This window comes from Takifugu flavidus, chromosome 6 (genome assembly GCF_003711565.1).
Source record: "Takifugu flavidus isolate HTHZ2018 chromosome 6, ASM371156v2, whole genome shotgun sequence".
Lineage (NCBI taxonomy): Eukaryota > Metazoa > Chordata > Actinopteri > Tetraodontiformes > Tetraodontidae > Takifugu > Takifugu flavidus.
In genome coordinates, this window is record NC_079525.1 from 8,150,910 (window position 1) to 8,175,851 (window position 24,942).

General features: G+C 46.3%; 2 protein-coding genes across 6 annotated transcripts; one reads left to right on the forward strand and one right to left on the reverse strand.

The window, feature by feature from the left end:
• Nucleotides 1–882: 882 nt before the first annotated feature.
• Nucleotides 883–8,485, forward strand: ero1b (endoplasmic reticulum oxidoreductase 1 beta). Of its 4 annotated transcripts, none has more exons than XM_057036016.1 (17): nucleotides 883–1,299; nucleotides 1,778–1,893; nucleotides 3,004–3,123; nucleotides 3,196–3,279; nucleotides 3,355–3,396; nucleotides 3,963–4,045; nucleotides 4,381–4,454; nucleotides 4,695–4,815; nucleotides 4,978–5,024; nucleotides 5,117–5,164; nucleotides 5,266–5,292; nucleotides 5,624–5,716; nucleotides 5,783–6,029; nucleotides 6,194–6,263; nucleotides 6,343–6,429; nucleotides 6,549–6,682; nucleotides 7,706–8,485. In XM_057036016.1, the coding sequence occupies exons 2-17, from the start codon at nucleotides 1,798–1,800 to the stop codon at nucleotides 7,764–7,766; spliced, it is 1,434 nt and encodes a 477-aa protein (XP_056891996.1). In that variant the 5' UTR covers nucleotides 883–1,299; nucleotides 1,778–1,797; the 3' UTR covers nucleotides 7,767–8,485. The 4 variants fall into 4 exon arrangements, with proteins under 4 accessions (XP_056891996.1, XP_056891997.1, XP_056891994.1 ...); XM_057036017.1 differs by lacking the exon at nucleotides 1,778–1,893 and having other exon boundaries at nucleotides 5,783–5,857; nucleotides 5,969–6,029; XM_057036014.1 differs by lacking the exon at nucleotides 1,778–1,893 and having other exon boundaries at nucleotides 885–1,299.
• Nucleotides 8,486–8,713: 228 nt separating this feature from the next.
• On the reverse strand, nucleotides 8,714–11,500 carry gpr137bb (G protein-coupled receptor 137Bb). Of its 2 annotated transcripts, none has more exons than XM_057036082.1 (7): nucleotides 10,983–11,500; nucleotides 10,345–10,394; nucleotides 10,044–10,266; nucleotides 9,820–9,969; nucleotides 9,615–9,743; nucleotides 9,253–9,374; nucleotides 8,714–9,078 (listed from the first exon to the last, which is right to left on the reverse strand). In XM_057036082.1, the coding sequence occupies exons 1-7, from the start codon at nucleotides 11,367–11,369 to the stop codon at nucleotides 8,997–8,999; spliced, it is 1,143 nt and encodes a 380-aa protein (XP_056892062.1). In that variant the 5' UTR covers nucleotides 11,370–11,500; the 3' UTR covers nucleotides 8,714–8,996. The 2 variants fall into 2 exon arrangements, with proteins under 2 accessions (XP_056892062.1, XP_056892061.1); XM_057036081.1 differs by having other exon boundaries at nucleotides 8,714–9,061; nucleotides 10,983–11,499.
• Between the last annotated feature and the right edge of the window lie 13,442 nt (nucleotides 11,501–24,942).

Here is a 24,942-nt window from a genome sequence, read left to right on the forward strand (position 1 = left end):
CGCCACTCTCCCCAGTCTAATGCACACACTCACTCCGTTTTTCCCCCGCCTGCGACTCCATTACCGCTCCATCGGGGGCAGTGGGGCCTCCCTCCGCACCGAACCACCAACGCCTTGCCACCAGAACGGGCCGCGAGCCCGCCGTGCCCGGTACAATCCCTGGCTAGATGTCCCTCCTTGCCACAGTTGAAACACTTGAGGGCAGAGGAGGTTGCGAACAGGGTGTAATCAAAGTCATCCACGCGTACAATAAGGCATAATTAAACTCCTCTGCCCTGTTGTTCAGGATCATATGGACCTACCTACGGTGAGACACCACGTGTTGCAACAGGCGACTTACACCCTGACGAAATTTTCCTAATGGGGGACACCACCTTCCCATGTCGGGACAGCTCTCTGACCAGGAACTCGTCACTGATGAACGGCACGTTAGACAGGGTGATCCTCGCCGCCGGCTGCGTCAGCGGATTCACCTGGACAAACTGTCCCCCCGCGGTGATCCCCGTCTCCACCAACATGTTCATCTGTTCCACTTTCTCGAGGAACAGCACCACCGCCGTTTGCATACAGGCGGAGGATTTCACTGAGCTATGGCCGATTTTTTTTGGCCCACAACCAGAGCCACCTCCTCCACACCAAGTACGGAGCCTGCTCCCACTTTCACTCCGTGCTTTCTGCTCAACCCGGTTAAGCCAGCGTTGGCAGCCCCACACACTCACACTCGCTAAACTAATATATAACCAAGAAACACCACACTAAATAAAACTATATTCACCAGCATTCACACATACACAGAGAAAAGTATATAATAAGGAAAACAGCGCCTTTGCACATTTTTCTCTCTCTCTCTCTCTCTCTCTCTCTTCCGCTCACACTCCTCCCACCAGAAGTATGTAGTTGTGTATGCTATGTGACAATGAAACTACTTCTGTGAACGGAGTTGCGTCTGCTACGGAAGGTCTTGCAATACACCGCGTTTATTGGGTCATCTGCCTATAAATTATATCCGCTGTTTGCTGCGCATGCTAGCCTGCCTTGAGCTAGCCTTGAGTTCACGCAGCCACAGTAGGCTTAGCTGCCCCAACAAGTCTTCCTGTGTCTCGCATGTTTTCTTGTCTCTCTACGGTGCAGCGAGTGATGTGGAAGATAACTGTGCCGGCGTTCTGTGGTGTATTAGTAATCTGTATTTTCGGGAACTTCAGTCTGGGCTGGTTTCAACACAGTGTCAAACCGCAGACCCAACTCAAACAGCATGCGAACCGAGCTCCAGGCAGCCATGACCAGAACTGCTTCTGCCATGTAAGTCGGCGTCTCATCATTTATTTAACATTTATTTTTCCAGAACTTGGTTCAAGTAAGTTATATTATAATGACGCGAAGATAGCAGCTGCAGATTCTCTTCGTTACTTGTTGTACCCCGCAAGGGTTATTAACGGAAGTTCATAACATTATGTTGTCACTTTAATATTTTATGCGTGACGCCTGTTAATTTCTTTTAATTACGTCATCTGTTTATTTAGGACGCGACGTGAAATCGTACAAATTAATGTCTACATTTGATTCCAACGTACAATTATTTCCAATCAAAGCGTGGTGAACTGGGATTGGTTGAGCCCTCTGATGGTAGTTGTAGTCTTCGGTAGTCATTTAGTCGAAGCGTTCTCGCTGTCATACCCGGAAGTGGACTGCAAAGGCGGGACGATTATTAAAGGGCCGTGTTTAGTTTGACAGTAGGTTGTTTGTGGGCGTGTCCTCGACCTGGCCTGGCTTCTGTTAGTGACAGCTCAGCTTCAGACGATGGGCTGGAGGTTCCAGTTGAAGAGGACCAGAATGTTGTGGGATTTGGGCCTCCTCCTGCCTGCCCTGGTGTTTGGTGGTCTGCTGCACCCTGAGGTAGCGTCTTCTAAGGGCTGCTCATCCTTATTTTAGTATAGTCACTGAAAAAAATAGTTTTGAATGCTTCTTAAAAGTCAATTCGGTTTTATTGGTAAATAGATCATTTTAAAAAAAAGTATAAATATGCATTTCTGTTAATTTGGATGTATTGATTATTAAGTTAAAAATTCACTGCCTGGCATCAGTTCAGTAGTTCAAATGATTTGATGACTCCAAACTAAATAAAAATACATTTTTAAAAAGGCATTTGATAATTTCATCCTTGACATTTTGCATAATTCTGACATGTTATCTTTCATGTAATCTATGTATCAATCAACTTACATTCCCTGGCTGGTCAAAAAAACAAAACTGGCCAAAAATGGCTTTAGAGCTATTTAGCTGCGAAGAAAGTGGTTTCCATATGTCTGTTAAAGGTACTGTGAGGTGATTATCAGAGTTCACCTGGAGCTTGCCTAGAGCTCCTTCAGTAGGATAAATTATTTCCACCACTGTTCTTGTGGCTGCTCTGAGATACCGAAGATCCTTCCTCACTGGGTTTGCGCTGGACTTTTTGTGATTGATACCTGGTTTTCCAGAGTTTCTGTGAAATTTGTAAAGTTTGCAGACATTCATCCTCAGTCGAGGCATAGATGGGTCAGATGTGAGCTTCAGCTGGAGCCACACAAATGAACAGCTGACTCTTGACCCTGTCGGATCCTGCTAACCTTTGCTGGACCCCAGTCCAGGTGAATCTGGGTCTGGACCCTGTCAGATCCCGCTGGCCTCTGCTGGACACTCGGTGACACTGAGGTGGATCTGGATTCCTCGGTATTGGTTGTTGATGAGCTGCTCCAGTCCCCGTGTTGATTCTGTGTGTTTGCTCAGAGGTTCTGGCATCTTGGCTCTCTCTGTGATCAGATTGTAGATGAACCTGTCCCTTAAGAAAACACTGAGGAAGCATGAAACCCTGTCAAATGGTTAAATAACTCATCCAACTTCAGCAAATCTTTGGTCTCAGATCTTCTGCTCAGAGTTTCACATCCTTTAATGATGGACTTTATTTGCATCAGTAAGTCTTTTATTTCAAAGAAGCCAGTTTGTGATCAGATTGTTTCCTCTGCTCAGTTGACGGGAGAACTAGACGACTGTTTCTGTGACGTGGAGAGCATCGACGTCTTCAACAACTTTAAGGTCTTCCCACGGATCAAGAAGCTGACGGAGAAAGATTATTTCAGATACTATAGAGTGAGAACCTTGTCTGTCCCACCATTCAAACCAGTGTTCCCACCTCTGACTTATGTCTTTCATTCTGACCAGGTCAACTTAAAGAGACCTTGTCCCTTCTGGCCCGACGACGGACACTGTTCCATTAAAGACTGTCATGTGGAGCCCTGTCCAGAGGTCACCACATCCATATTTTATAGTCACATAGTTGTCAGTCGCATCACAATTCTGAACTGGTGTCTTTGTTTACAGAGTAAAATCCCTGTGGGCATCAAGTCTGGCAACTACAACAAGGTGAGATTGGTTCTACCCCCTCTGATCAGGCTTTCACTCAGCTGACTCCCCTGTCCTCAGTTAACCAGGAGTTTATGAAACAAATAGCGCATTTTTGAGCAGTTAGACATGAACATGCTGAGAGAAGATTCAGTTACAGGTACAATTCACCAAGGTGACAGAGCCACCCCTGACCCTACAGGCGACGCCCACACCAAAACGGGGGTCGCCATGGAGAAAGAGGCAGCTGAACACACAGTCCCCCTCCCCCCCCATCCCGATTGTCCTGAAAGTTTTTCCATCTGTGCTCTTCTCACCTTAAGTGGGTGTGTGTGTGGGTGAGTGTGAGAGAGCCTTGCTGGCAGCTAGACCTGAACGTTGCGACCTGGCAGCTGTTCCAGTTGCTGTTGCTGTAATAGTAATGCTCTGTTAGCTGCTGATGCTAACAGCCGATCTTCACAGTGGTCACAGAAAAAAGATGCATTAACGTTTAAGCTGTCGGAGAATTTTAATTAAACTTCATATCTCACTTCTCTGATCATTGTTCACATGTAAATATGGTTAAAGGTGTAAAACTCTGTCTTCAGTACTCTCAGGTTGCAAACTTGATGGCAGACATGACAGAGTGTGAACAGGCCAATGAGTTGGGCGCCATCAACAGCACGCTGAGGTACCTGGCCCAGACTGCACTGCTGCATCAGTATTCTTTGGCTTCAACATGAATGGAACTGAGTTGTAGATGTGCCAGATTAATTCCTTTTCAAAGATCATGTTTGGCTGCTGCCAACAGATCAAGGTCTCTCAATATTTCCAACATCTGCCAACAAGTTCTAACATTATGATCATATCTCTCTGAATGTTACAACTTGTTGGCAGATGTTGGAAACAAGTTCAAACATGAATATTTCTCACGTTTTTGCAGACACAATATCTCCATGTTTAAATGTAAAAACATGTTAAAATCATCTTCTGTAAGAAGTCTCTGCTCCTGTCGACTTCTTTCAGCAACCAGAGTAAAGAAGCGTTTGCTGATTGGGCGAGACACGATGACGCCCAGGATCACTTCTGTGAGCTGGATGGTGAGCCTGCCCTCTGACTGATGGTCGACAACATGAACCCTGACCATCATGACGTGTGTGTGTGTGTGTGTGTGTGTGTGTGTGTGTGTGTGTGTGTGTGTGTGTGTGTGTGTGTGTGTGTGTGTGTGTGTGTGTGTGTGTGTGTGTGTGTGTGTGTGTGTGTGTGTGTGTGTGTGTGTGTGTGTGTGTGTGTGTGTGTGTGTGTGTGTGTGTGTGTGTGTGTGTGTGTGTGTGTGTTAGATGAAACCTCACCGGATGCAGAGTACGTGGATCTGCTGTTGAATCCAGAACGTTACACTGGGTACAAGGGTCCTCCAGCCTGGAGGGTCTGGAACAGCATCTATGAGGAGAACTGCTTCAAGTGAGGACACAAACACACACACACTCTCTGAGGTTAATACTAATGGTATTAACTAATGGTGTTAATACTGTTGATGATTGGGTATTGATAAAGCAGTGGTGACAGCTCTGCCAGATGATCTGTCACCATTATGATTGATTATTGATTGCTGTTCCTGGACAGGCCCAGATCAGTGTATCGTCCACTGAACCCTCTGGCTCCGAGCAGAGGTGAGTCTGATCATGATCAATAGATTGTGTGCAGTGCGCAGGTTCTTACCTGTGTTGGCTATTGATCACTAACACCATTGATCTTTGGGAAGCTGCTGATGATCAATCCTCTCTTTTTCTGTTTTCAGGAGATGATAATGGTGAGTCACATTACATTCGAATTAAACTCAGATTGCATTTAGAAGAAGGTGACCTTGGGTTCTTTCACCTTCATTGATGTTGCTCTGTTCTCTGGTTGCAGGAGAAGGTTTCTACAAGTGGCTTGAAGGTAACGTCATGGCTTCTAATTCACAGCTCAAACACCGAAAGCATCTGAACAAGAGACGAGATTTCACATCCATTTTTTGGGAGAAACTTAGTCTTACAAAGACAGTAGTTTAGTTTAATCCAGAAAAATTAAGAATGTGTACTTTCAGTCTGACCCAGTTCAAGTCAAATGTTTGATTCTGGAGTGGTCAACAGGGGGCGCTGCGTTCGCAATATTGGTTGGTATTGGGATGTTGGAAAATGAGTGAGTGTTGCCTGGCAACACTGTCAGCTGACATGATCTCTGTCGTTATGTAGTTGGCTGTTTCTGAAGATGCATTTCGTGTCTGCAGGTCTGTGTTTGGAGAAGCGGGTCTTCTACCGGCTCATCTCCGGCCTCCACAGCAGCATTAACATCCACCTGTGTGGAGATCACCTGCTGGATGGTACGACCCTCTCAAACATCCCACCTATCTAAAGAGCGCTCGAATATCTGACTTTTGCTTCCTCAGAGGGGTGGGGACGTTCAGTTTGGGGTCCAGACCTCCAAGAGTTCAGACGGCGTTTTGACATGGGGGAGACCAAAGGTGAGGGCACACGGCGTCTGAAGAACCTGTACTTCTTGTTCCTGATCGAGCTGCGGGCGCTCTACAAAGTGGTGCCGTACTTTGAGCGAGCGATCGTCGGCCTTTACACAGGAAACAGTCGGGAGGATAGAGCCACCAAAGAGCTGCTGCTGGAGCTGCTCAGCGAGATCAAGTAAGAACCCACAGCAACCTAGGAACCAGCAGCTTGACTTGTGGTTGGTACCAAAGGGCTGAGGTCTGCCGTCATAGCTCTGGAGATTTGGTGGTTGTTGATGAAGCTTTTCCATCACATCTTCATTCCAAACTCTGAATCTAACATCTCTTCGTTTCCCTCAGAGCTTTTCCAATGCACTTTGATGAGAAATCCATGTTTGCTGGACACAAGATGGAGGCCAAGACTCTAAAGGTGAGCTACAGCCTTCCAGTCTGGGCAGTCAGAACCTGCAGGAGATCCACCTGAGGGTTCCTGTTTTCTTCCCTTTCAGGAGGAGTTCCGCCTCCATTTTAAGAACATCTCCAGGATCATGGACTGTGTCGGCTGCAGTAAATGTCGTCTGTGGGGGAAACTGCAGGTGAGCTAAATCCACAGGAGGAGAAGGACAACACAGCTGTCAGGACCTGTGGCGCAGTCAATGCTGATGACTGAGGCCAACGGTTCACCTCAGATGGTTGTGCTGTGTGTCTTGTGCAGATTCAGGGTTTGGGTACAGCGCTGAAGATCCTCTTCTCTGAGAAGGAGATTCAGAAGCTTCCAGAACACAGCCCCTCTAAAGGCTTCCAGCTGACGCGTCAAGAGATTGTGGCCTTAATAAATGCCTTTGGCAGGTAAACTCGCACAGCTGGGCTGTCATCTTCAAATCAGAGGTCTGAGTTATTTTTGAAGTGATGTTTAACGGCAGCAGGAAGAATTTAACGTTTAAAACTGAACAGAACTTTTATTTACTAGCTACACAGAACTTGTTACCACTACAGACATTCAGTGGTTTCTTAACCGAAACACACACACTCTCTGAGGTTAACCACTGATCTTAACTGAAGCTGTGAAGGAAGCAGTGGTTATGTAAATTCTAATTATAAATGATATTATGTTATAAATGGTAATAAAATATAATAATTTGAGAAAAATCCCAAGAACACAGGAAATAATTTCAAACTGATGTGTTTCTGTTAGAGGCGTTAATCTGTGGACAAGCTCTAATGATGAATTAATATCAGGTTGCAGTTAATAGTTTACATTGCAGTGATTAAGATGAGGTCTTATTTGAATAAGAATGTTCCTGTGTTGAGTTATTGAGCTGTGAATGTCCATTCTGTGAATCTCTTTCTTACTTGACTCAAGTCTGAACAATGACTATATTAACTTTATGCTGGACATATTACTGATATTCATTCATCTGACAGAATTAGATGTTACGAATTAAGCTTCTAACTGCACTAAACTAACATTAGTTAAGCTAATTGGATGGATCACACATGACGGGGCAGTCAGGCTTGGTTGCTCTGATGCGCTTTCACAATGTTGAGAATAATATAATAGAACTCCGATTAGGGAGCATAATGATTTAAATATGGGTAATTACAAAGGCCTTACCAGTAGGTTTATGTAGCCACAAACCATCTATTGGCTGAGTTCTAGACATCTCTTTCACCATGTTAGCCTAAGAAAGTGAGTCTTTTTGGGCCCAGTGGAAGCAGGTGACTAACGCCATTTGCAGTACCACCATTTGGCCAGGCGGGTTTACTCTTCAACCTCAGGGGCGCTTCCTGTTTTCAGATCTCTATGATCCATGGTTGTTCCTGTCTGTGGGGGCATGAGTGTCTGCTCCTCACCTGCTCTCTGCCCCTCAGGTTGTCCACCAGTATACACCAACTCCACAACTTCCGCCTGCTGCTGGAGGAGAAGAGGTAACAGCAAGTTACAGGTGGAGCAGCTTGCAGAAGTCTAGCAGAGAAACCAGTGTCAGTTCAACACTGAATCTCTCATCTGTGTCCATAAATAACCTTTATCTAAACAACAATGGCCACCCACATTTTCCTGCAACAAAAATCAATCCAGAATATTCAGCACTTAATCGTAATGACTTCACTTCCTGACTGGATATCAGATTGGTCCACCCTCTCTACAGAAACTCCTCCCTCTTTGGTTTAAGACCCTCCCTCTCTGCAAAAGCCAGTCCCCTTTGTTAAAGATCCCTCTTCTGCACATAAACCACCCCTTCATCTTAAGACCCTGACCCCGCTGTAGAAAACTTCGCGTTTCTGCAGAAGCCTCTCCCTCTTCAATTTTGCACACTCCCTCATTGCTGATGCGCCTCCCTCTTCAGTTTAGAAACCTTCCTCTCCATAGAAGCTCCTCTTCTGGCAGGAAGCCCTCCACCTTCTCTCTGCAGGAGGTTAAAGACCATTTCTGGACATGGTTAATGTGTGTCGTCAGTTTAGCGTGTTTCAATAAAGTTTTGACAGATGTCTGTTTGCACCAAAGATGTTAAAGTCGATCCGTTGTTTGATCATTTCTAATCATTTTGAAGTTAAAATTTTACTGGATTTTGTTTCAGTGTTTCAGAGATGAACGGTAGTCATTCTAAAACTTGATCTAAATCTAAGTGAATAAATCTTTTGAATTTCCAATCTCAGCTTCTTTCTGTCTGGAGCTCGAAAGGTACCATAATCAAGAGTAATTATCTGGGCCAAAATCCATAAATGATCTGTGTTGTGATGATCAGAATATTGATCAGCAGTGAATAAATCTGAAGGTGAGAGGGAGGTCTTCACCTGTTTAATTTGCAGCTCCAGTGCTAATTTCTGTATTGTGCAAGTTAGCTAGTTAGCATCCTGAAAAGCCATCAAAACAAGTGGTTTGCATGATGGGAAATCCACACAAGTTGTGATGATAACATGTTTTATTGCCACAATAAAAACAGTAATTGAACTCATTCATAGGATTTTCTCTAATCCCGAATTCTGGGATTAAAGTGAAACAGTTTGAGTGTATAATCTTGAACAGTGTTTTTATGCTGAAATTTCAACATAAAACAATTCAAATTTGTTGAGAAGTCTTGAGCCATGACCTCTGATGCTGTGATCCCCATCAAACCTGAAGAGAAGGATTATGGGTAGGGTTGGAGCTTCCCGGCGGCAGTCAGATGCTGCTGGTTGATGGTGTGAACAGTGAAGCTGCTGTGGCGGCTGCCCCAATCAGAGAGGCTGGTGGAGACAAGATCCTGTTTACAGAGAAGCTAAAGCTTTAAAAAAAAAAAGAGGCTAAAAAAATGCTTAAGGGTGTCCAGTCACCTCAGCTTTAAATTAGCCAAAGGATAAACAGATTGTTCAATATCACCATTACATTTCTTAATGTTACTGAATTTATCTCCTCTCGGGAGAGCTCATATCTCTACCTTCCAGATGCATTCTGGGTAGGAATGCTCCATGCCAGGTCGTCATCGCTGTCATACCGCCAAGGATTGTCAAAGAAATATCCTCTAGAGGACAGGACATGGTTTGGTATTCCAGTAGCACTCTGTCAATAATTAAACAATCACAGGTCAGTTTTACACTGAAGTGAACATTTTTACTGTACTACTGAATCTTTATTTTATTCCTGTAGTTTCTGCTAATGAGTTTATATGTGCCCATTGATCAATAAGACTACAAACCTACAACCTGAAAGATCAGCTTTTTCAATCTGATGACTGCTGTTCTGAAGAATGTAGGCATGTTTTAGTCACATGACAGTCTCATGTGACCGTGGAGCACTGACCCTTTCCTGTGGAGGTCGTCGGACACGGAAGAAAAAGACCACCAGTGAGGTGGGTAGCAGCTCCCAGATGAACAAGATGACCCCAAACACCACATAACCGCCATCTCCCAGCGAGGACCTCAAGTCTGCCTGGAGAGGTTAAGGTCAAAGTCAGAAAGCCCAAAATGAAGACTGATGAAGGAGAAGACGGACAGCTATATCTCACCTGGTCAGACACGTTGTACCAGTCGTAGTCAAAGGAGTTCATGTTCTCTATATCAAAGAGGGTCAGCACTATCAGGTTATAACCGGCTCGTGACGCGTACAGCATCACCACAGTAATGCCAATTAGAGTCACCCGGCACGCCGAGGTACCCTACGCAAACACACCCATTCTTAATCTGTTTTTCTCACCTAGGGTCTGTTATTTCTATGCCCCACCCACAGTACCTTAGACTCCAGGTAGATGTTGGCCAGCGACATCTTAGTGACTTTGTAGAGGCAGATGGACAGTGAGACAGCACAGAGGACGAAGAGGCTGTCATTGATGGTGACCCTCACCAGAACGATGGTCTTCACATCAGTGGCAGCCGTCTTAACCAACAGGGCGCAGACAAGATTTACTATCAGGAAGAGGAGGCTGATGCCAAAGAAGAGCAGATACAGAGAAAGTCTGGAAGACGAGCAGGAGTTCTGGATCAGCACTGGTCCCAACAGCAGGTTATCTCAGATCCCACTGTGGTGACATTACCTATACTGTAGGAGCACTGGTGACAGCTTGGACTTGGCTTTAAAGTAAACCTGCAGGGGACACAAAGCACAATCACACTATAGAACACAAATAGCATGACCAGAACTAACAAACAGGAATGTTGGACTAGAACTTGTCAGGAGAAGCACAGGAACTTGGAGGATGGTGGGAACAAAAAGCAGTTTGGCAGGGAGCTAATTTCTTGGTAATCTTATTCTGATTGTATGGCCACACCCACAACGATGTCACAGGTTACTGACACACCTACAGCCAACCACCCTAACCCATGAGACAGATGGTTTAAGAAGGCCCAGAAGAACTAGAACCACCAATACCACAATCTGATGTGATCTAAAATGTACCAGTGTTTTCTCCACCATTACCAGTTTCAGATACCATCACCACTCCTACCAGAACTGTTCCAGCTCCGGCCACAGCAGCAGCAGTCAAGCTCCACTAATCCCAATATTACCAGTACCACCAAAACCCATCAAAAGTTCATGCAAACTGAAGAACTCCAAGATCCTGTTTCAGCCATTGCTTTATGAAGTCCCACTTCATCGGAACCTGAAGCAGCAGCAGCAGCAGCAGCAGCCGAGTCAGTACCAACAGGCCCATGTACCAGGACCATTGCTCACCTGTGCACAGTAAAGGTTCATCAGGCCCAGTGTGAAGAACTGCAGGCAGACAGGGAAGCAGAAAAGCAGCCAGAAGGCGAAGGTGGGGAGGGCGCTGGCGGCTCCACAGTCTTTAAAGTAGAAGGAGAAGAGGAGTGCTCGCAGGGCGGCCCACAGCAGGCACAGAAACAGGAATGCTGTTTGGTACCTGAAGCGTTTGTGGCGGTACCGCAAAACCAGCCAGAGCTGAGTGTACACAAAGGTGAACAGCAGCGAGTAGAAGATGGTGTAGGCTACAGTCAGACCCAGCTTTACAGATGGGGGGACAGCCGGTGCCATGGTGGGAAGAGGGGGGAGGTGGGAACTGTTACCGGCACGATGCTGCTCCAGCGTCGCCTTCTCCTCCATCCTTCCCCTGTACCCCACCAACAAGGGGGAGAGAGAGGTGGTAAAAGATGAGGAGAAGAGACAGAGCCGGGCAGATGAGCTACAGACAGAGAGGAGGAAGAGGCAGAGGAGGGAAAGGAGGAGGCGAGGCCCTGCCCCTTCTCTGAAACTACATCTGCTTGCCCGGTATTGGTGGATACTGATCACATGAGCCTGTGAAGGAGAGGATTGGCTGGGCAGGAGGGATAATGCTAATAATTCCAATATGTATTATTAAATAAATATTTTTTTTATATTATTAATATTGTATAATGTTGTAATGTTGAAATATTGTAATGTTGAAACAAAATTAACGTGCAAAATAAAGCATGAAAAGGTGAATTGGAGAATAATTAATTGTAACAGTAATGAAGCAGAACAACCTGTGTGAGCATGTGGAGATTCTGTGGAATCAGTCACACTTCCAGCTCGTCCTCTTCTTCTCCTCTCCCTCTTTTTCTCCTCCTCTTATTTAATTTGTGTAACATCTCCATGGAGGACATAGAACTTGTCACACGGGAGAGGTGGACTGGCACCACTTTTGTACACGTGTGCGACTGTACAATGACACCTGTGTTCTGTTGTCCTTCAGATCAGCTGATCATCTATCAACATTTGATATCCTCCTCAACCCTTTCAAACTTTATTTACAAAGCCTTTTAGAACAGCCAGAGTAGCCCAAATTGCTGTAAAGGAGGATGTACAGTAGAGGAAGTAAAGTCACATAAAAGGTCAAATGGACCAAAGCAGCAATATTAATTCTCTTGTTGATGATTGACTCCGCCCACATCACCTGAGCAACATAGGATAATTAAGAAAAAACCTGAAAAATGATCCAACTGTGAGGGCTCATCCAGGATTTGAATCCAGGACCTCTTGCACCCCAAGCAAGAATCATACCCCATAGAGTAGACCAACGCACCACATGAATTAGTAGCTGTAGTTCCATCATATTCGCTGACAGGGGACGGCGACTCCAGGTGGTGTTGGATCGCAATACCTCTTGTGTGTCACTGCTAATCCGCGTGTTCTTTGAATGAAGACTTCAAGAAGAAAAATGCCAATTTCAAAATTTATTTAGCAAATAGAACCAATTCAAGATACAAATATTACAGAGCTCCGGGCCAGTTCATAACCCTACAATAACAGAGTCAATTGCCAGGGCATGAAGTCTGACCACTTAACTATCCCTTGACCCAGTCTTTTATAGAAACACATATGCAAATTATTGATGCTAATTCAGTCCAATCCAGTCCTTCTTCTTGGATGACCTCGTCCTCTTCTTCCAGTCCCATTGGATGCTGACACAGTTCTTGTTCTCTGTTGCCTCCCAAATGGCCAGTTCAAAGTTCACCTTCTTGCAGAGGAACTTATCAACACCAGTAAACTATGCTGTCATGTTTTACGATGGGGGTTTAACACTTCCAGCCTGACTGTCTCCTGAGATTACAATTGTCTAAACAACAATCCTGTCAAAGGAATGTCTCTGATCTTTATTACACTTGTTAATGATTCTACTATGCCTAACTTCTAAAGTACTTCTAAGAGAAGACAGGAACATATGATGGAACACATGATAACAAGATAAACACAAATTGTCTTCAATCCCCCTTTTGGCCTAGCCTAAGCTTGGTGTGAAATACAGCAGTTCAGTTTCAGTCCATTAGGAAATTGCACCACAAGACCTTTATCTCCGCACAGAATATTTGCTCCTGTCCTCACAAGGAGATCTCGTCTCAACGGGTTGATAGGGCAAGGTGGTGAAATCAAAAAAAGGTGCAACACAGTCTGTCTGGCAAAACGAGTCACTAATGGCACCGAAAACGGTCTCTCCGGTCTCCCCACAAGCTCGACGGTGTCAGGTGAGATCGGCTTCAGTGATAAATTCCATGAGATAGTGGAACACTGCCTGGTACCTCCGGATAGTTGTGATAAGGACAGTCCCTTTGCCAATGACCATACCCTTTGCAGGCGTGACACTGATCTCGGCCTAAGTACCCGCCTATCAAGCCGTATCCCTGCCCGCCTCGTCTCCCACACATGCCTCCCCTTGGACTGACCCAATACGGGTTTATCGGAGCAAAATCTTGTTGCGGACCTAACTGATCTGGCTGCACCTGTCGAGAAAACTGCTGAACCATCTGTTTCTCTTCCTTTTGTTTATCATTAAGCTTTTTCAGTGCCTCATCTAACTGCATTTTTAGGAGCTGTTCCTGCGCTGTCATCACCTCCTCTTTCTTTCCCAGTTGTTTAACTTTAAATGTGTTGATGTGGTGTGAAAGATGTCTCTCCCAGACATCCGCCGTACTGCCTGGAAAATTCTCTTCAGTGGTCATGACTCGATCCACTATGTGGCAAAAGACCTTGAATGGTCATGAGAAACTCAAGTGCAACGTTCTATCCTACCCCCCGCCCTCCCTCAGCTTTATTTAGTTCCTCTTCTCTTCTCTCCTCTCCCTCAGCCTTCTTTAGTTCCTCTCCTCTCCCCCTCTCCTCCCTCAGCCTTCTGTTCCTCTCTTCCTTTCCCCTCCCTTAGTTCCTCTCCTCTCCTTTCCCCCTCTCCTCCCTCAGCCTTCTGTTCCTCTCTTCCTCTTCCTCTCCCCTTCCCTCCTCTCCCCTCTCTCAGCCTTCTTTACTTCCTGTCCTCTCCTCCTCTCCCCTCCCTCAGCCTTCTTTACTTCCTGTCCTGTCCTGTCCTCTCCTCCCTCAGCCTTCTGTTCCTCTCTTCCTCTCCCCTCCCCTCCTCTCCAATCCCTCAGCCTTCTTTAGTTCCTGTCCTGTCCTCTCCTCCCCTCTCGTCCCTCAGCCTTCTTTAGTGCTTCTCCTCTCCTCTCCTCTCCTCCCTCAGCCTTCTTTAGTTCCTCTCCTCTCCTCTCCCCCTCTCCTCCCTCAGCCTTATACTCTACATTAGTTAAAATGTGAATAAACATTTTCACAGAAACTTTTACAGACATTTTAGTTATTTAATGGCTTTTTGAGGAAGAACAGAACCATCATTTTGTAAAATGTGAAGAATTCATCAGCTTTGTTCATCTTTGAGATTAACATCAGAACTAAAGTAAATAACTTTACAAACTTTAAAAACTAAACACAATCATCAGAAAATGCAAAATGATGAATTCATCAATAATATGAGGGATATTCTTGTAAATTGAATATGAGCTTAGTCAGAAAACTTTCATTTCTGATTTTCTCTTATTCAGTATTAAAGTAAAACAGAATTCATTAATTTATAACAGCATTTTTGAGATTTTCTTTGTTCTTAAGGTAATAAGATTTATTTGTTTTTTTCAGTCATTATTTCTTGAAGTACAAACTGATCCAAGGTATAGTTTTCTGTGTCAACTGGACTGTTTTTCTTCTCTTTTGAAGACGTTTCGCCTTCGGAACTGAAGAAGCCTTCTGGGTAGAAGGCGAAACATCTTCAAAAGAGAAGAAAAATAGTCCAGTTGACACGGAAAACTACCTTGGATAACTATGACCTGGCTGATTGAGAATTTACACAGACAAGTACAAACTGACTAATTTGAGTGAAGTTTCTTATCAGCATTTGTTTGGAGACAGATAATCACAGACAATCTGTCAGTGTGAACAAAATCTATTGATTTACACTCCATCAGAGGCAACTGATCACTGGGGATCACTATCAATCTGTCCATTATATTCTGTCAATCACATGCTGACAGCTGTGGGACATATGGACAGAACACGCACACAGACACACTCAGGTCATGTGACCATTAATCTGGATTGAGGAACACTGCAGATTAGGACCTGTTCTGTTTCAGTTGTCTTCTGTCAGTCTACTTGTGGGGTCAATGGTCAGACTGATCACCTGGATCAATGAGCAGATCAATATTGTTAATCTTTTGGATTGTGGTGACAATATAACAGATTGAATTTCATAATTTGATAGTTGAGGAATTTTTTGTTGGAAATGTGCACCTCTGAAGCAGACGGCGGCACTTGGCGTGCAGTTATCACAGTGATCTCCGAGGCCAGACGTGTGATATCATGACGGCACTGTTACACATGTGATTATGTATGTTGACAACAGCCTGTTGATGTTAAATATCACCTATACACACTCAGGTGTTCTCGTCACTCTGCCGCCAAAACACAATGCTATCAGCACTTCCTGTCTGTCCATTACTGCCGTCGTCATGACAAATTTCTCATTCTCAAAAGTTTATTTGATTTGACTAATTTGAAAGTAGGAACGTTCCTCTGAGGAATATTCTCAGATTCTGTTTTTCTGTTCTGTTCCAGATCAACACCAACGGATTTGTGGCGTTTACAGAGCCACCACCGGAGCACGAGTACCTCAGGAAAATGCCGGCCACTTTCAACTGCTGTCTTGCTGGGAGACCTGGACAACAGCGATGGCCGGGGGTCAGTCTACATCAGGCAGGACAGCAGTCCGGAGGTCCTGTGGCAAGCAGGGGAGCACATGGAGTGAGCTTTTCCTGGGAGCAATGAGGCAAAGCCTGTTGACACCTTTGTAATCACCTGGGATAATATAGCTGCTGCAGAGAGCAGTGGGTGAGGCGATGAGCTGGACACTGACGTAAAGATCTCTTCTCTTTCTGCACTTTTCTGAAACTATTATTTTCAACTTCTGGAATGTTTGACTCTTTCTGCTTCACCTTCAGAGGAACACCTTCCAGTTGGTGGTGGCATCCACAAATGACTCCTCCTATGCCATCCTCATGTTCCCTCAGCATGGACTGCAGTTCCTCTCCACAATGCTAGGAGGCGTCCTCAAGACTGGCTTCAATGGAGGTCTGGTGGAGAGTTGGTTTTGGTCCACAAGGCATGGGCTGTACTTCTGTTCCTGCATTAATGAAGACTTGTTCATCAGGAACCTTCCTCAGTACGGATGTGATGATGTCATTCATGCAAAAACAGCAAAAAAACAACATTTTATCCATGATTCTGGTGACGTTTTAACATGATTGCCTTCTTAGGGAAAACTGATAACTGTCATGGTTACTGGTCTAAACCACTGAGCCAGGAATGGGTGGCTCTGGTCCTTGAGACATTTTGTGTCCTACCAGGCTGAAACTGCTTCCACCAAGTTTTCACCAACTTGTGTTTGAGAGCTTAAGTCAAAGATCAAGGTCACTGCTGAGAGGTGGCACTTATCTCCATTGACCTTGTACTTGAAACTTCAGGTTGCCCTCTAGTCAGGAGGTAACAGTAATCAAAAAATGAAACTAAGGAGAAAGAGGCTCTGTCCACATCCATTTAGCTATCCCATAGCCACAGTTACAGCTATAGCTTTGCTGTAACTACAATATGTGGTTGATAGAAACATGTTGCTCATGGTTGAAATCAGGTTTTGCCATGGGAAATAGAGTACGGGCACCATTGTTGAGAATGATGTTGTGTGGTTGAAACATTGAGGTAAACTTTCCTGTTTCTGTGTTTCCACCTAGCAAGACAACGTCGGGGAGGAAAGGAGTTTGGGTCTGAGTCTCCTCGTCCTCCTTCAGCATCACATCCGGAACAGCCTCTGACCTTCATGAGGAAGAAGAGGTAACTAAACCTCCATGAAGAGTGACCATAATTCCAAAGCAGCCTGAACAGGAGATGTTCCGCACAGTCTTCCATCCTCATGTGGTACCAGGAGAACAGCAGGAACTTCCAACTCAGACCCCCACTGTGAACCAAACCAGTGACTCAGAACTACAGAACACTCACAATTGAAGAACTGGTTTACAGAGAACCAGACTAGACTGATAGCACAAACCCTCAGCATGTGACTGCCATGCCCACCTACACTTACTGTCCCAAACCCACGTACTTGGATCCATCTCGTCCAAGTTTCCTTCCCAACCAGTCCCAGGCTGTGATCCCTTCCCAACCTGTAAGTACCATCGGTGAGACCACCGGGCCAAGCCACCTTTCCGTGGAGCCCGTTTCCCAGGACCCTGGTCTGGTGGAGCGGCAGTTCACCGACTCTCAACCAGCACCACATTTCCAGCCCCATCCACCGGGGATTGTGATGGTGGATGAAGATCTGGATGAAAACAGTACGTGTCCTGTGAAGGCCAAACATTGTGGTGATTCAGTGTGGTTCTACATTTTTTTCGTATAGTTTGGAGACCCACGCCCACAACAGACACAAATGTTCCACCTTGGCCAACCGTAAGGATTACAGCAATGGGTACTGCTGCCATTGTAGGCTGGGTTTCTATGGAAACGGGAAGGACTGTGTCACAGAAGGTGCATTTGGTGTCCTGGTGCCCACTCTCCTTTAAGTGTAAGTGGTCTGCTGAATCCTGACCCCTCCTGAGAGAAAGAAACGTCGCAGCGTTTCGATCCCCTACCTGTCCGGAGTCTCTGAGAAGTTTAGGAGGATCCTCCAAAAACACGACATACCGGTTCATTTCAAACCCAGCAACACTCTCAGACAGAGGTTAGTACACCCAAAGGACAAGACACCAAGACCCAAACAAAGTAATGTTGTTTATGCTATACAGTGCCAGGAGAAATGCAAGGAACTGTACATTGGGGAAACCAAACAACCTCTCCACAGAAGAATGGCACAACACAGACGCGCCACCTCTTCGGGTCAGGATTCAGCAGTCCACTTACACTTAAAGGAGAGTGGGCACTCCTTCAAGGACAGCCAAGTAAGGATACTGGCCAGAGAAGACCGCTAGTTTGAAAGGGATGTCAAGGAAGCTATCCATGTTAAATTGGAAAAACCATCCTTAAACAGAGGTGGTGGCCTGAGGCACTTCCTATCACCCACATACAATGCAGTCCTCCACTCCTTCCAACAGCAAAACAAACATTCACATCATTCCAGGAGACCTAGTGACTCACCACGTGATCCAGCAGACAAAGGGGAGACACCTCAACAGAAACTAGGTGAACGACCCAACCAATGACCCTGCTAACGACTCTCAGGTGACCACCCAGATCATTAGCATGCAAATTGTCCACAGGGGCTATATATTTTCAAGCTCTCTCCCCAGTGATTTCAGAACTGAAGAAGCCTTCTGGACAGAAGGCGAAACGTCTTCAAGAGAAGAAACCCAGTCCAGTTGACAGAGAAAACTACCTTGCCCACTGATAATGTGAGAAGGAAGATCTGTGATGTTACAGCTGGTCTAAAGGCCAGAGTTCATGTTTCTCTAGTAAAGCTGTGGTTGCTCTTACACACATATGGAGCTGGGCAGAGTCTTGTCTCCATATTTTTGCAGTATCAGTAGAAGCTGTGGGAGGTAGTAATGAGCACTGAGGACACAACAAGCAGGAAAACATTTCAATATTACCAGCATGATTTTCTTTGTCTTAACTCATCATGTGTCAGAGTCCTGATCCTGACCCTCTCCTCAGACCTAGAAAGTCCAGAAGGCATTGCAGTCGATCACGTGTACCGTCTCCTTTTCTGGACCGATTCCCTGCATGACACAGTGGAGGTTTCCCAGCTGAATGGCAGCCAACGCTGTCCTGTTCCACGGGACCTGGTGAACCCACGACCCATCGTCACGAACCTGGTATACGGGTGAGAGTCAGACAAGAACCATCTGACTGGTTTCTATCCTAACTGATTAGTCTAACTGGTTCCATTTCCTTGGTTCAGGCAGCTGTACTGGGCAGACTGGAACAGGGATGGACTTAAGATTGAAATGTCCAACATGGATGGGACAGATCAGACAATCTTGGTGAAAGATGACCTTTGACCTTTACAGGCATCAACTGTGCTGGGCTGATGCAGGTGAGTCTCCATCTTAGACCTCCACTACAGTTCCAGTCCTGTACATCAATCTCAAATCAAATCAATCTTTATTTATATTGCGTCTTATACAATCAAAATTGTTTCAAGGCGCTTTCCAGAATCCCAGGGCCTGACCCCAGACAAGCAACAGTGGCAAGGAAAAACTCCCCTTTAACAGGAAGACACCTTGAGCAGGACCAGGCTCATGTAGGGGGACCCTCCTGCTGATGGCCGGCTGGGTAAAGAGAGAGGAGAAGGGCAAGGACAGGTAGAGGATAGAATAGGTAGGAGAGGAGAGGAGAGGGGTAGAGGAGAGGAGAGGGGTAGAGGAAAGGAGAAGTAGAGTGAAGGGGAGGTAGAGGAGAGGAGAGGAGAAGGAGAAGGAGAGGAGAAGGAGAAGGAGAGGCACAGAGCACAGAAACACACAAAAATACGATATACAATCACTTCAGCGGGGCCAGAGGTCATTATGCAGCTCCGAAGGCGGCGATACCTGTAAATAAATAGAGGGGGGGGAGCAGAAAAACTACACAGGAATCAGCATAACTAGTCTGCTTGATGAGGAGGAGGAAAGGAGAGGAAAGAAGAGGAGAGGAAACCATGACCCAGTGGGGTGACAGAGGCCTGTCAGGTGATCATGTTTCCGGACCCCGGCAGCCTTGGCTTATAGCAGCATAGCTAAGATGTGACCTAATGATTAGAGGATCCCCTAAGTATGATAATCTGTCTGTCTATGATAGTAACTGGAACTACAGAATTAGTAGCAATAAGCTTTTTCAAAGAGGTAGGTTTTAAGTCTGATCTTAAAAGTGGCGATGGAATCAGCCTCCCGTACCTGGACAGGGAGCTGTTTCCATAGCAGGGGGGGCTGGTAGCTATGTTAGGCCCCCCTTTCTACTCCTAGAAACTCTGGGAACCACAAGTAGACCAGCATTCTGAGAGCGGAGCGGTCTATTGGGCTGAAAAGGTATCACTAGCTCCTCCAGGTAGGATGGAGCTAGGCCTCTGAGGACCTTGTAGGTCAGAAGAAGGGTTTTAAAAATTATTCTAAATTTAACGGGCAGCCAATGAAGCGACGCCATTACAGGAGTTATGTGATCTCTTTTGTCAATACCTGTCAGAACTCTGGCTGCAGCATTTTGGATCAACTGGAGGCTTCTTAAAGAGTTGTTTGGACACCCTGATAATAAAGAATTACAATAGTCCAGCCTGGAAGTAACAAAAGCATGAATTAACTTTTCAGCATCATGCCGCGTCAGTAGCTTCCTGATCTTTGAGATGTTCCTCAGGTGAAAATAGGCACTTAATTTAATGTGAGTTGAAGGAGAGATTTTGATCAAAAGTTACTCCGAGATTCCTCACAGAGAGACTAGATGTTAATGAGATACCATCTAGAGTGATCATGTGATCTAATCTATCCCTGAGAGGTTCAGGACCAAACACCATGACCTCAGTTTTTCCTGGGTTAAGGAGGAGGAAATTTCACATTTATGATTAAGGATTCTTCTATCCTCAGAACAAAGTCTTACTATAGCAGATGTCTTTCAGATAATGCTGTAGCTAAGTTTAAGGAAGTGATCCCTGTACTAATCCCAGGACCACCGTGTGTTTCCCCAGGGATCAATCATTATAATCTTAGCCCTGCTGAGGTTGACTCTGTTGCTGAAGGTGCAGCAACCTCACTGAGAATCACGCTTGATTCTGTTGCCCCCCTGAAAAAGAAAATAGTAAATCAGAGGTGTGCCCCCTGGTATAATTGACATATCAGGACCCTCAAGCAGAAAGTGCGAAGACTGGAAAGGAAGTGGCATTCTTGTAAAATAGACAGCTATCATGTAGCCTGGAAAGACTGTCTATTAGTTTACAAAAAGGCCCTTCGCAAGGCTAGAACAGCTTATTTTTCTTCTTTAATTGAGGAAAATAAGAGCAACCCCAGGTTTCACAGTGTCACAGTGTTTTAGATCCACGTATCCCTTCTTCCCTTAGTGGTGAAAACTTCATGAGCTTCTTCACTGATAAAGTTCTAGCTATCAGAGAGCAAGCTAACCAGGCCATCCCAACAACTGGACCATCACCAGATGTGCTGACTGTGGGAACATACAGGTTCTCCAATGAGCCCTTAAACTCCTTCAGCCCTATATATTTTTCGGAGGCGTCTTTGCTAATTCAGAAATCCAAGACCACCACGTGTCTTTTAGATCCCATCCCAACACACTTGTTGAAGGATGTTTTACCCCTGATAGGCAGTTCTATCCTGGACCAGATCAATGGTTCTTTAGTGACAGGTTATGTACCCTGGTCCTACAAGGTGGCAGTGATTAAGCCGTTGCTTAAAAAACCATCACTGGATCCTGATGCATTGGCAAATTATAGGCCGATATCCAACCTTCCTTTTATCTCTAAAGTTCTTGAGAAGGTGGTGGTGACTCAGTTACTGGAGCACCTGCAGAGGAACAGCCTGTTTGAGATGTTTCAGTCAGGCTTTAGAGCTCATCACAGCACAGAAACAGCACTTCTTAAAGTTACTAATGATCTTCTCATAGCTTCAGATCATGGACTGGTCTCTATGCTGGTTCTGCTGGACCTCAGTGCTGCTTTTGATACAGTTGATCATTGGGATTGGGATTAAAGGGACAGCACTAGACTGGTTTTGATCATACTTATCTGATAGATACCCGTTTGCTCATGTCCATGGTACTCCCTCTTCATACAGTAGGGTTAGCCATGGGGTTCCTCAAGGTTCTGTACTTGGACCAATCCTCTTCACCTTGTACATGCTTCCCTCAGGGAACATTATTCGGCAGCATGGGATAAATTTTCATTGTTATGCTGATGACACTCAGCTTTATTTATCCATGAAACCAGAGGAGACAGAGAAGTTAGTGAAGCTCCAGACCTGTCTTAAAGACATAAAGTCCTGGGTGTCTTCAAATTTCCTCCTCCTTAACCCAGGAAAAACTGAGGTCATGGTGTTTGGTCCTGAACCTCTCGGGGATAGATTAGATCATTTGATCACTCTAGATGGTATCTCATTAACATCTAGTCTCTCTGTGTGGAATCTCGGAGTAACTTTTGATCAAAATCTCTCCTTCAACTCACACATTAAATTAGTCTCTAGAAGTGCCTATTTTCACCTGAGGAACATCACAAAGATCAGGAAGCTACTGATGCGGCATGATGCTGAAAAGTTAGTCCATGCATTTGTTACTTCCAGGCTGGACTATTGTAATTCTTTATTATTAGGGTGTCCAAACAACTCTTTAAGAAGCCTCCAGTTGATCCAAAATGCTGCAGCCAGAGTTCTGACAGGTATTGACAAAAGAGATCACATAACTCCTGTAATGGCGTTGCTTCATTGGCTGCCCGTTAAATTTAGAATTATTTTTAAAACCCTTCTTTTGACCTACAAGGTCCTCAGAGGCCTAGCTCCATCCTATTTGGAGGAGCTAGCATTTGGGCTTTTTGAGTTCCTGCGCATACCCTTTGGCCTGAAGGAGGCAGCGCAGACCTTTCAGCGGTTGATGGACGCGGTATTGCGTGGCCTCACCTTTGTGTTCATCTATTTGGACGACATTTTGGTAGCGAGTCCATCGGTAGACGAGCACCTGACCCACCTTGGGCAGGTTTTTCAGCGACTGGCAGATTGTGGCCTGATCGTGAACCCGGCGAAATGCCAGTTTGGTCTGCCGGTGATTGATTTCTTGGGCCACCGCATTTCTTCCCAGGGTGCTGTTCCGTTGCCATCCAAGGTGCAAGCGGTGGCAGAATTTCCTCGTCTGGTCTCCATTAAGGCTCTGCAGGAGTTCTTGGGGATGGTGAATTTTTATAACCGTTTTCTCCCCAGGGCAGCCCACCTCCTGCAGCCACTGTATGAGGCCCTATGGATGAAGAGGGCTACTGATCAGGTTGACTGGACTACCGAGCGGGTCCAGGCTTTTGACGGGGCCAAGTCTGCCTTGGCCAACGCCACACTGTTGGCCCATCCGGCACCTCGTGCGGCCATTGCTTTGACGACTGACGCGTCAGATGTGGCCGTCGGGGCGGTGGTTGAACAGAATGTGGGTGGTGCATGGCAGCCTCTCGCGTTTTTCAGAAGCAAGCTACGGGACAATGAGCGAAAGTACAGCGTTTTTGACCGGGAGTTACTCGCATTGTACCTCGCGTCATTTTCATTTTCTACTCGTGGGCCGGTCTTTCACGGCTTATGTTGACCACAAACCTCTGACATTCGCTATATCAAAGGTTTCGGAGCCTTGGTCTGCGCGTCAGCAGCGTCACCTGGCGGCAGTCTCAGAGTTCACGACTGACATTCGGCATGTAGCTGGAAAAGCTAACCCGGTGGCCGATTGTCTGTCGCGGGTGCTGATTTGTCCTGTGCACCTAGGGCTGGATTTCTCTGACATGGCGGCCGACCAGTCTGGGGACCCGGAGATACGGGCTCTTGAGTCCACCGGTACGGGCTTGAAGCTGGAGAAAGCTGTAGTACAGGATGGTGGTCCTACCCTCCTTTGCGACGTTTCCACTGGTCGTTCCCGACCTGTGGTCCCGGTGGCCTGGCGCTGCAGGGTCTTTGATATGGTCCACTCCCTCTCACACCCAGGGGCTTGTGCGTCGGTGAAACTGGTGAGTGCCAAGTTTGTCTGGCCTGGCCTTTGCAAAGAGGTCAGGGAATAGGCGGCAGCCTGTGTGGCGTGTCAGCGTGCTAAGGTTCACCAGCACACCAAGGCACCCCTTGAGCCTTTCGCGATTCCAGCCAGACGGTTCGACCACGTGAACGTGGACCTGGTGGGACCCTTACCTCCATCCCACGGGTACACCTATCTGCTCACTATGGTGGATCGGACAACCAGGTGGCCGGAGGTGGTTCCTCTTTCCTCCACGACATCGGCAGACGTCGCTCGAGCATTTCTTTCTGCTTGGGTCGCACGTTTCGGCTCCCCTTCCGACATTACTTCTGACAGGGGACCTCAGTTTGTTTCGGAACTCTGGTCATCTATGGCGAGGTCATTGGGCACACAGGTTCACCGTACCACCGCGTACCATCATCAGGCTAACAGGCTATGTGAACGCTTTTACCGTTCACTCAAGGCTACATTGCGTGCCGCGCTTTCGGATGACAGCTGGGTGGATCGTTTACTTTGGGTGATGCTCGGTTTGCGTTCAGCTCCTAAAGAGGATTTGGATGCTTCACCTGCGGAATTGGTCCTGGGGCAACCGCTTCGTGTTCCAGGGGAATTTCTGCCGGAAAGTGCACCTCATTGTAACTTTCCTGCCAGAGGTTCCTTTTTGGCTGGGCCCGCTCTCGCTCCATCCCCCGTGCTCCACTGTTTTCCTCGGTCGCTTGTTCCAACGGACTTGGCATCGGCTCGCTTCGTTTTCGTGCGACATGACGCCCACCGGTCACCCCTTCGCCCTCCATACGACGGCCCATTCTGGGTGCTCGAGACGGGGGCGAAGAGTTTCGTGCTCGATATGGGTGGTCGGGCGGAGCGGGTCACATTGGATAGGCTGAAGCCGGCGCATTTGCTGGTTGGGCAGGATGTGTTGCCGGCTCAGGTCCCCCGTCTGGCCCATCCTCCTAGGGTCCAGAACGTCCCCTCTGATGATCTTTGTTCTAATTTACAGCCTGCTGTGGACTTTGTTTCTCCTGCCTGCGACTCATCTGCGTTTCCAGAAGAGGGGCACCGCAGCCATTATGGCAGGTTGATTAAACCCCCTGTCAGGGACTGATGTGTAAAGTTTTTATTTTATATTCTGTTCCCTCTTTCTGCTGTTTCCCTTCTGGGTGTTCGGGGGCTGTGTGGCGGACACATAGGGGTGTAT